Genomic DNA, 17,004 nt, shown 5'->3' with positions numbered 1-17,004 from the left:
GTTTTGGAATCAAAGATTACCATGTTATTCTTATGATTTATAATAATGCGTATTACATATACTAAGTATTATGTATTAAGTGTACGTGATAATATATAATATTACACATTATATATGTAATAATATATTATATATGTGATAATATATATTACATATGTAATAATATATATTATTTATATATTATTTTATGTGTCAAATATTGTGTGATAAAAATTTAAAACAAAGTATTAAAATTAAAGTTTATTCATGAGACAGCATATAAAAGCTTTCCTAACTGATCTATGTATTGCTTCCCAGTTTATTTCATACATATTCATCACTACATCTGTGACATTCACTATTTATTTTATTTAAATCTCGTGCAATAATTTTAGAAATAGTGTCAAGCACAGTGGATGTTTAGACCAAGTAAATAGTGCTGTAAGGAAGAAAATAAGGACATTATAGAGAACTGTGTGAATGTTGCATGCTATATTTATCCCCAAATTGGTTAAAATCAAAGTAAATCACATTCTAGTCATCTGACTTTCATTCATAAGCGGAGAGAAAGAATAAAAAAAAATATTACCATAATTTAGTGCACTTCATTATCCTATTGGTGTATAATGAGCCAAGTCAGTTTCTTTGCCACCGTATTATACTAAACAGATGAATCCTTCCTTAAAATGTTAGAAAACAGGAAAGATATCTTTTTTAATCTACCAATAAGCAAGGTTTGTTTTCCTTAAGAGCCTACCGGTATGCTAAATGCTTCTGAAGATAAATTAGTTACTTGTCCTAATGGTTAAAAAAAGAAGGGGAGCGGGAAGAACCTTGAATAGGTTAAGGACCACAGCATCTTCAATGGAGATGAAGCCTTAGAAACATGAGCAATGTAGAAAAAAAGGCAGATGTAGAAAAAGTTAAAATGTCAGGGGAAATAACCAAAAGCATGTTGGAAAAAATAGTGAAAAAGTGGTCTATTCTATATGACTTATCTTAATCAATAAAAATAAATAACTCTAAATTTTTAAAGTATATTCTTCGAAAGAATAAATGCATTTCCTTTCACCAAACAGACATCTTAGCAAGCAAAGACCTGAGAAATCTCAAGACGTTTATTACTCAAAAATTTTATCTCATGTTGTTAAAGACAAACTGATGTTACGCCTCAATTATATTTTGGAGGGAAACTATTTTATTTTTAATTTGCCCAGAATGCGTATGTAAAACTGAAAGCTGAGTAGAAATTCTAGGCAGTGAATTGCACAGAACAATGCTCACTTGGTATTCATCCTGGGTCTTAAATAAGTGTAGCCTGCCAAATGCAGCCCACTGGACTATTTTCAACTTCATTATCCAATTTCTTTTTCTAGAACCTCTGTTTCATTTCCCCCTTCCTATCAGACATTTAGTTCATGGTTTTTAAAGCTCTTTGCCACAGGGGTAGGAAAGAGGGGGAAAAGGAAGACAAGAACAGATTTATTTCCCTAACTGAAGCAGCTCTAAACCATCAGTAGATGTGGAAAAGATTGACCATGACAAAGAACTTTAAATTGTTAGGTTCTTATAGCCTGAGTGTCTCAAATGCTTCATGATTTCAGCAATGTGGGAAGGGATATTCAGTCAACCTTTCAAAGGAACGGTGTGGCTGTGGTGACTTCTCTGCTCTTCTTAGACTTGTGTTTCTGCAAGAGTGTCATTAAAGGGTCGTATTTGATATGGGCCTCCCAGAGATCCCATGGTGGGTGAGGGGAGAGAAAAAAGAAGGAAGACACTTTAAGGTGTCCGCGCATCACAGCGTCACTACTCAGAAAAACCCCAGACAACGCTGGAGACTTCACAGGCTGGTCCAAGGGATAGAGAAGCTGGACAACCGGAAATTATTTCCACTAATGATACCTAGTTAGGAAGCTAACTAGATTTTAAAAAATGACTTTCCATTGGAATCCTACGTAGCTAAATTACTCTGCCAAAATATCCCACTGTAATTAGAAGATACAACAAGGATAAAGCACTAAAAAATCATGAAATCTAAATGCCATAAAGAGAACCATAGATCCTTCTATTCAATTCTACGCATTAACAGAGAGTGTTGGAACTCTACCCACCTTCCTTTCTTCCTCCCCTCCCACAGGCTGTTGTACATCGAAAGCATTTTTTCGTATTACCTGGGAAAATAATCAGTATGCTTTCTGTGATGAAAACCGATTTCTGCTTTTAAGCTTTTTATTCTTTACACAAAATTTACCCATTATAACTAGTGAAAGAACAAAATCCAGATAAATAAAGGTTAATCACCTTCCTCTGCCCCTTCTCTCACCATTGCAACAAATCACCACAGTCAACTGAAATAATTAACATTTTTTTAAAAGCTGCATAACATCCCCAAATATGAAGGTACTACAATTGATGCAATTATTCCCGGCAATGACTAACATTTGGGTTATTTTAGTTGTCTTAGGTTTTTGTCATTTCACAAAGAATACTGCACCACGTGAACACACATATGCACACACATATGGGAACACAGTACCATCAGTACTCATTATACTGGTGACTTGATTGCTATGGGACAGTCTCCCAAACAGGACTTTCAGAAAAGCTGCAACCATCTTTCATATTCCCACCAGCAAAATAGTAACATGTGGGAAACAGTTACAGAATATGCTATGCAGTTAAAACATTTCACAAAGCAAAGTCCATAGACTTTTAGGTATCAATCAGTTTAAGGTGATTTTTAACTTTGGGATATGTTTACACTGATTCATTTAGAGAGGCTGTGATAATAAGATATTTATACAGGAATCTCTGCAAGAATAAAGCCTATACTGGGGTTGATTTTAATTTACCTTTTTTTGACACTTCTGCCCCATTGAGTTCTTTTTGTGCTTCTTCAATTTTGTCTAAGAAAAACAGCAACAAAAAATTATAAGTCAATTCATCATACACAAATAAGAATACAGTAAAACAAATATTATTACTTATGAACAGTACCTGACGCATAGTAATAAATATTTGTTGAATGAATTATTTATGAAACAAATATGTGTAAACTGTTAAAGTAATAATAAAGTCCTTTTAAAAATTATACTTATAATTTTATGTCTTAGTCACAGGGACTACTTCCAATTGTTTCCACAATGCAAGTAATTAGTGCATTTTAAATACTGAACCATAGTTTAAAAATGTTTAGCTGAGTAATAAAAGTATGTAAACATAATACTTTCTTTATGAAGACACACAGATTTTATTACAGAGATACAGCAAATGCCTACTGGCTTAGAAACAAGTCTAAGCAAAGTTCATAGATAGCCTCAGACCTAAGCCAAACACGGAAGAGATAAAAGAAAGGATGGAAAAATAAAGGAAATGATGGGCTGAAGAGCAGCAACACAATACCCATCACTTTTGCCAACCCTTGATTACAGAATAGTTATCAATGAAGTGTGAGGGTGGAATACTGCATTAAAGAGATACCAGATAAAACTAATGACTACAGAAGTGCTATATATGCACACAGTTTTGAAAGAAGCAATAACTAACGAAGAGCTGGGACGGCTGCCTCAGGAGTGGTTGGGAGAGGGAGGCACATGGGCCCAGAGCCTGTAGGTCTCCCATGTGAGCTTTGAGCACAATTAGAGTTTGTAAATAAGCACATGTTCTACTTTGGTAACAATTAATTTAAATTTTATAAGGAGATATATATTTGATGATTTATGACAGCAACCAATTCCAAATTTAATACAGTGGTCTAAGTGCTAATTATAATGGTAAAAGTAACAAAATTCCTAGGGTACTATTTTGTACTGAAATGAATACAGTAACCATAATTATGCAACATTTTAGATAGTCCCTTGGCGTACAGTTTAAACGCTTTTAAAATATTGGTATGTCAGCCATTCATGCCTCCCAGCATCCACCAGCAGCTCCCCAAATGCCCTCTACTGGCCATGGAAGATGCAGCCTCCAAAATGGCATCCTTCCCCAACTAAATAGGGCACAGATCCCACCATATGCCCTTCAAGTTCTGGTTCTATCTGCCTTTTCCCCATCAGCCTTTCCAGAAAAGCCAGAAATCCACAGAACCTTCGATTTACTGATCAAACTTCTTTCAATTGCATGTTGATCCATCCATCCTGCCATATCAGGGCAGCGGCGGGGGGGAGCATCAGAATAAAGGAAACAAGCAATGGTTAATCGTAACTAAATCTTCATCCTGACAAATGCACTCCCCACAGCAATGTCCTATTTGCTTCCTGCTAATTACCAGACCCAGGATAAGATTTGAGGGGAGAAGAGACTATCTTTGGAAATAATACAATTTCTTCTCATTTACAAACTTTAGTTATTTCTCCTGAAATGATGAGTGAAATTGGAAACAGTACTGAAAAAAAAAAACACAAACCCTTATTAAATGCAGAAAGTAGATCCTGCGCTTAGCAGTACTTTTACTTCAAAAGGAGAATTCCAAACGTATGGGTGAAACCTGGATTAACACAAGTAACAAAAAGACAAGGCCCACTTTTTCAAAAAATAAAATGTACTAAGTACATTGGAGACATTCAAAATGTAAATAAATATTAAATATACAGTCTTTGAGAAACATAAAAATGAAAAGCGCTATTATTTCTCTGCCAGCTGTTTGTCCAAACTTGAGAACCATAAATAATATATACATATATATTATGTATATTCATAGTAGTAATGACTGTTTAAGAGTTTATGCACACAAAATTTGGCATTATACAATAAAACGACTTCTTATTAATAGAACCAACGGGGGCTCAAGGCAGCAAAAACTCATGACTTGACATAATATTTAAAGAATAGCTTCTATTTAGTATACTGAGGTTTGGCCACCTTCTATTTGTACTTTAACATAACAAATTCTTGCAAAAATGACCTCAATTTACATTTGTGTATAAATCAGTAGATTTAGGATATCTAGTGTGTTAGGTATAGGCATCTACTTAAATGCCTTTACCTGGAGCTCCAGTTCAATAGGTAAATACAGTCTTCAATGAGAGAGCTTATAATAGCCATTATAAGATTTTGCCTCAATTTTTAGAGAAAGTCCTGTTTATAGTTAACCTATGTTTTATAATTCTCCTGATAAAAGATGATGTTTTAAAGACGCTCTCCAAAACTACAGAGAAAGTACTCATTTATTATATGCTCTTAATTGGTTCAGACAAGGCAATTCACTAGTATTTAAAAGCAACATTTATCATTTTTTTCACTATGACCCAGAGTAAGAAAGATATTTTTACATTCCAACCAATTACACATGTGTATCTTTATTATGTATATACATAATTCAGAAACCAGCTTACCCACACTCTAATTTCTATCCTTTCCTAGTAAAAATGGAAAATGCTGCCTTGCTCAAATACACTGATTTCACAACCCACTGCTGGAGCAAACCTGCGGCTTGAAACTCACTGATAGAAAGAGCAGTCCTCAACCAAGGGCAACACTTGCCAGCCAGGACATATCTCATTGTAAGCCCTGATTGGCAGGGGGTGCGTGTGGTTTATAATGGGATCTCAGATTCTGAGACATCTTCCATCATGCCTTCCCCAGTGTCACTGTTACCTGAGGTAATAATTTCACAAAGACTGCACATTCAGAAATAAACAGTAGTTTCTCTGTTGCTTAAAAATAAAAACAGATATATATGCAAAATTGACATTCACACCAGTGGTAAATCTAAAATAAGTAACATATTCTTACTGTAATGAGTTCTTACCGTATTTAAATTAAGATGTAATTCTAATTAATTCAGTTTTTACTAAATACACTTGGAGTTGTTACCTGGAAAAGATCCCAGCAACACATGAATGGATCCATAATTGTCCCTAAGATCCAGAAGGGCCCACGGCTGAAAGAGTGGCAGGCTGAGAGGAAGGGTACTGACAGTGTAGGTTAGACTTTGGTTCTGCAACTATTAAAAATGTACACCTTCTTACAGTTTTTCTTCTCTGGTAAAGCACAGAAACTATTTGTTAATGGTAAAGGCTATGAACAATCTTGTTTAATGCCTTACATATTTTTAAACTTTTGTTTGTACAAGAAAACAATGCAAAACATTTTGTTTTCATCATAGGTAAATAACTGTAAATAAAGAAAAAAATGTTTGATTTGTGGAGCATAATCTGAAACCACTGAGCCAAAAAAAAAAAAAAAAGTCCTGGAGCCCTTAGGAAACCACCGTTCTTTTGGGGTTCTGGGAAGAAGACTAGATAATTAAAAACAAATCATTTGGAAAAATAAAGCAATCTTCAAATGAGAGCTCACAGCAAGTGCCTGTCTCTGACCCTTTTCACCCTGCGGTGAAGTGGGGGCGATGGGCCTCCTGTACCGTCTCAGATCCTCGACACCACTCCTCAAGAGCCCTGCGACTCAGTACATACATCATAGCTTTGGGGACCGACTCATTAAATTGTTAGGATTTGGTTCAACAACTGCTGAGGGTTTTATATTGCACTGAATGTCTGCCTGGTGTCAGGTACAAAAGGAAGAACCAGAAATATAAAGCTAAAAGAATGGCTCCCCTGGAGGACCTTACGGATTATTCTACCTCTTAAACAAGCATTTTAACATCAATTTGACGGTAAATATAAAGCCTGATTCCCTGTGCAGCGAACACAGTTGTCTGTCATCCCACTCCCTCCTCTGCAGCTCCAGCCACACCCCTGGTGCAGGCTCCCTCAGGTCCCTGAGACTCTTCCAGCTAGCTGCCCTCCCACCCCATCCCTTCAGGATGTCACCTCCTCTAGGAAACCTGCTCTGACACCCTCCTCAGAGCCATTGCTTCCTTCTCTGTGCCACCACCCCTGCGTGTAGGATCCGTCTTTCCACAGCTATGTATCTGGTGATCATTAGTAACAACGACAGTAAGGCAGACTGAGTGATTTACTGGCCTTAAAAATGCTGACGATAACCTGCCAAGTGACACACAGAAGCAAGGGTACACTCTGAAAAAGGGAAAAAGGCGTATCTGCACACAAACTGAATCTGGCATTAGGTGGTTTCACGTAAGAGCCTGGCGTTTTATCTTCCTTAATGTTATAAATGATTCCTACATTTGGGAAATTGCATCAGTGCACTGAAAGCACCTGAATCAACTATTTATCACTCCATTAGATTATCAAGGAGTAAAATGATCTCTCCCCTAATTCTAGTAGCTCATGCTTCTCTCCTGCTGTTCTGACAGGCACCCATAACTTCTGCTCTGACACCTAGAGGCTCTCCTTCTTCACTGAGCCCTGAAAACATAAAGTGGAAACACTAACAGTAAATTTTACGAAGTAGATCCTAAGGAACTGTAAAAGGCTGAAGAGATACCATCTGATTGAAAAAAGATCACCACATGTGACTGCACTATTTTTACTACTGAATAAACCTAACTCCCATGTCCCTCATCACACGTCAGTACAAGCCCCCTGTTCTCACTGGTAACTGCTAGAGCTATTTCAATAAGACTAAATATATGACAATGACGTAATGTTAAAAATGCATCCAATACCCATAACCACGTATGCATGGTCGTCTAAATGATGATCCCAATGTTCACTACTAAATCAGCTAAGGAAACCTACCTTTATAAGTAACACGTTTTAACCTGTCAGTTACACATCTTTCCTATCTCTAGACCTATGTCTTTCAGGGAGGCAGACTCTACAATAATGCCGAAAATGATAGTCTAGACTAGTAATATTTCAAACTGAAAAATATTGCTTGAAATAAGTAAAAAAAAAAAAGAGAGAGAGAGACTCAACTCGGCACTCATGAATTTGAAGACTGTGATTTACTAGTAAAAATTCTAGAAAAAAATAACATTACTCAACTTGATCCAGAAAGAGAAAAACTCAACTAGAATAACGAGGGATGATTGAGAAAGTTACCAGAGAACAACACAGAATTACTTTTTTAGAGGTTAAAGGCCAAGATGGTTTTATTATCAAATTCTTACCAATTCTGAAGAATAAAGCATTTCCTAAACTATCCCAGAGTACAAGCTAACACAAAAGGTGTTCTAAACCATTTTTAAAAGCTGCTATAACCCTGATATCAAAATGTGACTGCAGGGGCAGAAGAATCAACACTCCATACAAGGCTCACAAATGAATATGGATGTAACAACCTACATCCAGAAGTACATTCCACAGTTAGAAAGCCACGTCCAAGGAGAGTGCACAGTAAGCATGCAAAGACATTTCAGTATTAGGAAGCATGTTATTATCATTTGTAACAGGACAGGACGGGGGTGGTGGGAAGGTAATTTAAATAATGTCCAACATGTACTTGATTAAAACACCTGTCTCTAGTGTAAACAAAAACAAAACAAAAAACCCTCCACGATAAATAAAAAAGGATATGCTTCATCATATTAACAAAGTGGTATTCTAATAAACACCCTAAAACAGAGAAATTAGCCAATAACCTATCACTTCCTTTAGGAAGCCTTCCCTGACCCTTCCCCCAGGCCCTGGTCTGCGCCCCCAGCACAGTGTTCTAAGGCCCAGAGCAGCATTCATCACGGGATATTCCGAGAGCCTAAATGCTCACACGCTTTCTTCATTAAAACTATATCTTATTCAACAGAGTACACAGGTGCTTAGATCACTAGAGCCTCAACACATATTTGTTCAATAAAGGAATTGCTATTGCCGTATTTATGGTAGCATTTATGTTAAATTAACTATTACTTGTGGACAATTTTACATGTAAAACAATAAAGGACTAGTTAAAGAACTATGGTACTTCCATACAACAGAATATTATTTAGCCATTAAAAATGTTTTAAAAATACTTACTGATAGAAAAAAATGCTCAAAGTGTATGACGTAAAAACATTTTGTGCCACATAGATGTACACACACACACAGATCTATAAAGAAATAGGCTCAAACGTAATGATTATCTGAGGGTAGAATATTAACAGTTTTAATGTTATTTCTATTTTCTTCAATTACTCAATTATCTATAATAAATATTTTAATATAAAAATAAATATTATTTAAATTTAATAAAAACTAAAAACCCTAAAAATATGCGATCAAATTATTTTTTTAAAATATGTCAGCTGGCTATAGGTTCTAAATTCCAAATTTCCAGATCATATGAAAGACTCTGGGTAGTTTCTAAAACATAAAAACATTAATATAGTGAATGGTTCATTCAGTTCAGAATATATTTATTAGCTCCTGTGGGCTAGCCCTAGGGATACACAAAGATGACTAATCTTACAGGTAGGAACTTATAGAAGTAAATGAGCAATCCCTCTACACGCAGTAACTGGGTGACTAAGTCCGTGGGGTCCTAGGGGAACACTGAAGGGTGTGAATGCGGCTGTCTTGGAAATAGGAAGACTGGTCCTGCAACACCTTCATGGAAGAAATAATACATGGGCTGAATACGCAGAGAAGAAAAGGAGAGATCTTGTCTAGAGGAGGAGGAAATTCAGGGAGGGAAGCATGAGGCGGATGGAGAGGCAAAGACGCAGAAAACAAGACAGAGTCAGGCACTCCCAGCAGTCTGCAGCATAAATCCGGAGACAACAGGTCTAAGCACACAGGGTTTGAGAGCTACCGTCTTACATAACTGGTTGTTAAAACCATACCACAGGGTAGGTGGAAGCAAAAATATAACTATTCTATGAAGTAATTTGGCCATAGCATCAAGATCCTTGAAACCCATCTCTGTATTTTAATATATTGATTCAACTATTGGAAATCTAGACTGAGGCTATGAAAGGAGTGGAACAAAAGCTATTCATCAGAGTACTTTTCATAACAGAAAAAAACCTAAATAACCAATGACACCCGAAATATAGCAGATGCTCAATAAATATGCGTTGAATACTTGAGAAATGGTTAAGTAAATTATGGTACCTTCATATAATAGAATATCAAAGAAAAACTATATTATAGGCTTCTAGAAGGACCTACTGAATCAGAAACTATAGAAATGGTGGCCCAGATTGTATAAGTTTTGAAAGCTTTGACAAGTGGTTTTAATGGGCCACCTACCCTCCAGTTAAGAATCCTTGGGATGAGAAGTAGAGAAACCCAAGAGAAAGACAAAGAAGAAAAAAAGAAAAGAATGGCTGAAAAAAAATTAGGAGAACCAAAAACAATTTGGCCACAGAAGTCAAGAAAACAGTGTTTCATTATCAAATCAGTAGATGATGCAACTGATAGAGACTGAAAAAGCTTCACTGGATTGAGCAATTAAGAGGTCCTGGTGATGCTTCCCGGAGCCTGCAGTGGAATGAGAGGGCGGAGGGCAGAGGGCTGAGAAAGTGATGGGACAGGAGGTGGAGGACAGAATAGAGCAGAACTGTCTTTCAAAACACTCAGCAAAAAACAAGAGAGTGAACTTGGGGGCCAGAGAGAAACACACGGTCAAGGGTGGGTTGTCCGATTTGATGTGTTTTTCAAAGATGTTTATAAACCCAAGGGAAGGAACCAATAAAAAGGGAGTAAAGATACAGGCGAGAGTGTGGGATGTGAAGGGCAAGGCACTGAAGAAAGTGGGGGCCAGCGTCAAGTCCGGGCGGAGGGCTGGTTCTGAATAGGGAAACACCCAGGGCGATTCCCTGAGGTCAGAGGGAAGAGAAGGAGAAGGATGTGTTGGGTAAAGTCTGCTGATGAGAAGGATGAGTTAGAGGGAGTTCACATCCAACTTCCACAATTTTATTGAGCTAAGAGGCGTGGTTGTCTACAAAGAAAAAGGAGTTTAGCGTTTATGTTAAGGGGTCTTAGAGACCGGTAAAAATTAGACAGAGTTATTGATGGGAATGGAAGAACTGACCAATATTAAGGACAAATAAAAGCACGGATGAATAGCAACTAGGGATCCATGAATGTAGAAATCCACATTCTTCCTTGAGCCCCTCCCACGAAGTTAGCAGACATAATACAGTCATTATCTGATGCACAGCTATGGGGACCTCTCAGAGTTGTCTTTAATTTTATCTATTTTGTCTTGTTTTCTCTTGTGAATTTTTATATCAAAGGGCATCCTATACTTCAAATCTGCAAATGTAGGTTGAAAGCCATAAATAGAGTGATGTTAGCCAACGAACGCACGTTCAAATATAATCTGATGATACCTAAAGAATATCTGGAAACTTAAAGCCACCAGTTAAAACAATTCTTAAAGCAATCTATTTATATATTTGCCCATTTAAGAATGAACCAATAATGAAAAATTCTACGAGACGAAAAACCTGGTTTCTCTGACAAATAATCTGCAAAGAAAGAGAATTGGAAATGGTACCTATAGATCAAAGAAACATAAAAGACATATCAAACTACAGAATATGTGGACCTTATTCGCCCTAACAAAATGTTTAAAAACTTGTATCACTGCAGAGAACTGGAAATTTAAACACGGATAGGATAACTGATCATTAATATGATCAGTTATGAATTACTTTTCTTCAGTTTCATAAATGTATTGTGATTATGTGAAAAAAATATTCCTTGTCTTTCAGAGCTTATATAATAAAAACCTATCAGTGAAATGCTATGTCTGAGGTCTTAAAACACTGTGGGAGGGGACGTGCCCAGAGGAGGCAAGGAAACCAGACTGGCTATCAGGTGTGAACTGCTAAACTGGACGATAGGTGAGCAGAGGTTATCACACCATTCTATTTGTAATCATTTTGAAACTCTCATAATCAAAGGTATAAAAAAAGGACAAAAGAGGGAGCCCAATCTGAAAATTAAAAAAACTAATTACCAAAGTATTCTTCACGTATTGCTAGTGTTATAGTTCAAATAACGATCACAAGCCAGAAACAATATAGAACAGTGGGAAGGAAATGAAGCTAAGTAGCTAATGGCCGAGCACACAGTAGGCCTTTAATCAAGGTCACTGCCCCCAGACATAATTGGAGCCAAGAGGAAATTAAGTAATTTCTAAGCTACCACTAGGAGTCCGGTTTGTACACACCAAAGTTGAAAAGGATAATAAAAAGAATAAATAATGATTTCTAGAAATATGATCTCCAGTGTTCTTAATTCCTTTTGGTGGGGCAGGGGGAGGGTAAGAATTTGAAGACTGTAAAGCTTTCCAAGATACAAAGTTAAAAAAAAACAACAAACAAATCAAAAAACAAAACCTAAGGAGCAGAACAATGTATACAGTATACATCTATTTGTGTCAAAATATAAAAATAGGTGTGTTTGTGTGTCTCTGTGTGTGTGGGAAATGACACTTAAATCACTCACTGCTGCTGGCGTTTACAGTCACCCCTGGGGAAAGGGAACCAGGTGAGAAAGACATATATTTCATTGTATTTTTTTTACTTTCTTTTCCGTTTGAATCAGTTAACCTCATGAGATTTACTTTAGATCTGAAATTTAAACAATGATATATGGTACAAGAAGGGAACAGTATTTCAACCAAATTAACCTGGGCATACTGGCACCTTAGGTTCCAAATCATTTTTCACATCTGTGGGCACACACACACACGCAGACACACAAACATGCGCGCACACACACACACACACACACACAAACCCCCCATACACACATCACTTTTTAAAATAAAATGACACAAAAACTATATGGACACTGTCTTTTTTTTTGTTTTAAAATTAGAACATCTCCATCCTATTCCAACACTGTTCCAATACTGATCCATCACTTTTTCAATTAAAAAAAGAAAAGCTAGTTTACTAAGAAGAAAATGAAACTTCAAAATGTCTCTATTAAAAAAAAATCCATATGATCACTGTGTATAGCCTCTCCTAGGAAGTGAATGATACACACACACAAACACACATGCTCTTTGCACACGATCTCAGGAACGGTAGGATCTATGGAGACCCTAAATCCAGGTTCTGATAGAGACTTGATCTACACTGTCACTGTTCTGCATTCTGGACGAGGATTCAAAGGTGCATTTTCACAGTAATAATGAACATGTTTTTATTTTTTCAGTTGTTAAATTTCTTAATTTCTCCCCAAATTATATAACAATGTATCTCTTACTAGTATAAAACGATTTTTATTTAGGCACATGAAAAAAAGAGGGGGACAAGTAGGTAATTAGAACAAATAATCTGTTCCTTTTCCTCATTTACCAGCCTGATTATATTTAACAGCAAGAGTGGAGGAGAGTAGACAAGAAAGAAAAAAGTACTGGTATCAATACATCAGGCATTGTGCTCGGCACAGCACATCTCATTCCATCCTTAGCACCTACCATGTGCAAAGCTTTGAGCTATAGGCAGTGTCTTCCCTTGAGAACCCAGGCTCTAGCGGAGATGAAAATACACTAATGAACTAAAATATATTAGTGTATAAGTACCTCTAATGTACAGTAAACAATGATACCCTCACAATAACAAAAGGAAGAAAGGACAAAGAAGCAAAGCTCTCATACTACGTACCCCACCATAATCAATCTACTTCTGCTCACAATGGTGTACAGTGCAAAGCACTGTAGTGGTGAGATCTCCCACTGGGTGTCCGTCATCCTGGGATAGCAAACTCAGGAACCAAAGGATCAGAGCGCTCTCTGATTCCTCCACCTCACCAGCCTGGGAGGCTTCCCAGAGTCTCTTAACTCTTTTAGACAACCATCTGCTTAACATTATAAAAACTTCCACTGATAGCAAGAATGTATTATCTACTCATTTAGAACTTCTGGCTTCTGGTAAGGGCAGAGCGGCTTATATGGGACTCTTGTATCAACACAATAAAACTATGCACAAAATATTTAAATAAATAAACAGGAAGGTACTGGAGAGTGACTGAAAGCAGGCAAAAATCGGATGGGATTTGACCCTAGAGGGATGAGAAGCAAATGACGTAAGACCCACATTTCCATGACTCTTTCCAGAAGGGCAGTCACCAGTCTGTGAAGAGCAGGCCTCAAGTAGAAAGCAGCAGGTATACTGGGCTGAGGAGGCAGAGCGAGAGTGTGGGGTGCTGCAAAAGCTGCAAATTGAGTGGGGAAAATCCCAGAAAAAGGGAGGCCCAGAGGAGAGTCCAGAATCTGGGAACAAGTCCTTCAAGTCTTTTGCTGAGTCTTGAACTGCTTGTGTGGAGGGTGAGACTCCAAGGAGCTTGAGGGAAAGCAAACACAGGCAGGCTGAAAAAAAACTGAGCAAAGTATCAGCAGAAGCTTTCAGTATTGGTACAGAGAACACAGAATTTGGAATTCAAGTCTGGCCACGAGAGACAGGCCAGGTAAAAACCCTGTTATTTCCACTGAAATCTCAGAAGGCCACACCTTAAAATTAACTTCGCATCCTGGAATCAGGGCAAATCAAACAGACGACTCTGAAAACCCTAAAATCCATCTTCTACAAGTTTCAGAAGATCTAATAGTAACTCAACCGTCTGCTAAAACAAAACTCAGCGATTTTCAGATGAAGATGACAGAATCCAGAGCCTATAAAACATAACCAACCACACTGTTCTTTATATAAGAAAAAATTACTAGGCGTGTGAATCATGAAACTCTGACACACAGAGTGAGAAAGCAGTAAAAAGAATTAGACCTGCACATGACAAAGATGTTGTAAATAATGACAAGAAATTTAAACTATAATATATACAGTAAAGAACTTAACAGAAGAAAAAAAAAGATGGATTTTGTGAAGGATAAGAGTAGAGGAATTTCAGAAGAAATATAGAAACTCTTAAAAGAATGGAAATAATATAACAAAAGCACAATATCTAAAATAAAAAAACAAATGAAACAGCAAATCTTAGTACCTTCAAGTTATTTCATATTATTTCAAATAAATCTTAAAGTACTAGATTGAAATGATTATTTTTTAAAAAACACAAAACTGAAATAGATGATTTTTCCCCCCAATCTATTCTCCAGTACACATTACAAATAGCAGGCAAATTATCAGCTCTGAAAATCTTTTGAAAAGCTGAAAGCACTCTTCTTAAAGTTCTTTTTAAATAAATTACTAATTAGTTCATCCTATTAAATACTGGCAAAGTGTGAGAGCTGACCTCAATTCCAGGGGAAGTGAAAAGGCTTCTGTGAGGAAAGAGCATGAAGAAAGTTATAAAGTAGAACTAAACATACAGTATATGGGGCACCATGAGTAGGTGTTAAATGGCAGAAGGTAAATATGCAGAGTGAGAGGAGAATGTGGTGAAAAGTCCGCATATTGAGTACGGAATCAGAGAGTCTAAAATGACATGGGAAATTCAGGTTTTGATGGCTGGACCAAAGATGGTACCAGTCTATGTGACACAAAGGCAAATGACCTGCTTTCACCACCATGTATTCACACCTAGCACAACACACACATACAACAGAGTGAGCATTTTATTAACATCTAGGAATCATTCAATCACTTACTATATGAACAAATGAATAAAGAACCAAAACTGGTCCTTTAGGGATGAGAAGTCCATCTGCAGACATGATACTGAATTTGCAACATGAGACCGAAGGGATTAGGGCTTATTCCAGGAAAGATGCTTAAAGAGAAGCCAAATAGAACACGATGGACTGGTTAAGGCTGGACATACAGATTTGGAATTGAGTCTAGACTTCTTTTTATTTTAATAGATTCTGGTTTTATCATGTTTGGTCACTAGAGAACACTGAAAGTGCTTTGTTCTCATACTATTTCAAGTGCATTCTGTAAATAACACTATTATCAGTGAAAAAAATAAAAATCAGCAATAAACTGAAAAAGACACCTCTGGGTGAGAATAACTGGGTACCTAAAATCACACAAGAGGTTTGGGTAGAGCCAAACTTTATCAGTTCTCACTAGTAGACGTTTTTCTACGGTTACGGATTTTGCTTTCAATTTTTGCTCCCAACTGTGGGGATTTGGGCAATGACTTTTTGGAGTGTGAAAATCTTAAATTTTAAAAAAGATCAGGTTCAGGTCAGTAGATATTATGTAATTCAATTTTTTGTGGACATGTGTGCATATTTTTAAAAATGATGTTGCCGTGTCTGCATAAACATTTCTGAAAAAGTGACAATGATTATAAATTTTAATCATTATTTATAATGATTAATATGGGTGGTTACTTCTGAGAAGAGGATAAAGAGCAGGGGCAGGAAAAGGGGGAAATGCTCATTTTTAAAACTGTATATGCTTCTATACGAGTTAATTTTTAAAATTAAGTTTATTACTCATATTGAAGAAGATGTATAACTTACTCATTTAAATATATATGTATGTATAAAAATGTATGTATGTATGTATAAATATGGGTAGCCAAATCAAAAATAAAACTTGAATGCCTCAATTCCCTAAAAGTATATAAGTGCTTATTTACTTATATGCTTAAAAAATACATATTATTACTTATGTATGTGTACATATATATACACACACATATATCTGTAGATACATATGTATACATATGAATATATATGCATACTTTCAGATTCCTTTTTTCAATATCTCACTTAAACTCTGTATTCTTTCAAATTATTTGATGCCTGTCTCCTCCTTCCAAATTGAGGCTATTTTAACATTTACCAATCAGAAATAATACCATTACAAATATTGCAATCCACTATTCTTTACACTTTAATTTACCCAATTCAACATGTTAAGTCAAAATATTCAGAGGTCAGTTAAGAAGTCTGTTTTTTCAACTCAAAACAGTCCAATCTGCATCCCTTCTAAAGGGTAATTCCCTAACCAGCAAGAATCAGAAGGTAAAAGGCTATGAAAAATTCGAAGTAGGTGGTGGAGGGGAAACAACTAAAGTGAAAACAGACAAAGTCTAACAGTTTTAGTCATCACCCACGGATAACGATCTTTATGGCGGGAATTACAGTCAAAATAAACTAAAACACCCTCACATTCTGTCGTTCATCAAGACTGTCAGGGGCCACTGCTAAGTAATTGTGTAGCACCTTACGCCGTCCCTGCCACTGCTGTCACCTCATTTTACTGTGAGCAATTCTTGTTTTAAGGTCTGACTCCTCACCAGCCCAGCAGGCCCACGAGGGCAGGGCAGGTAGGTGCTAACCCCTGAGTCCACACGCCATGCTGGA

General features: G+C 36.6%; 1 protein-coding gene across 7 annotated transcripts in view; it reads right to left on the bottom strand.

The window, feature by feature from the left end:
* The window catches only part of HIVEP1 (HIVEP zinc finger 1), a 143,246-nt gene that overhangs the window by 67,227 nt on the left and 59,015 nt on the right, over window positions 1–17,004 (bottom strand). For 6 of the 7 annotated variants that reach the window (XM_067751996.1, XM_067751998.1, XM_067751997.1 and 3 more), the window contains 2 exons: window positions 2,832–2,885; window positions 2,091–2,150 (listed from right to left, as the gene is read on the bottom strand). In XM_067751996.1, the coding sequence (XP_067608097.1) occupies window positions 2,091–2,150; window positions 2,832–2,885 (114 nt within the window). The remainder of the gene's footprint in view (window positions 1–2,090; window positions 2,151–2,831; window positions 2,886–17,004) is intronic. The other variant, XM_067752001.1, reaches the window with a different exon arrangement.

The sequence above is a fragment of the Pseudorca crassidens genome, chromosome 10 (genome assembly GCF_039906515.1).
Source record: "Pseudorca crassidens isolate mPseCra1 chromosome 10, mPseCra1.hap1, whole genome shotgun sequence".
Classification (NCBI taxonomy): domain Eukaryota; kingdom Metazoa; phylum Chordata; class Mammalia; order Artiodactyla; family Delphinidae; genus Pseudorca; species Pseudorca crassidens.
This window is presented reverse-complemented; position numbering and strand designations above follow the sequence as displayed.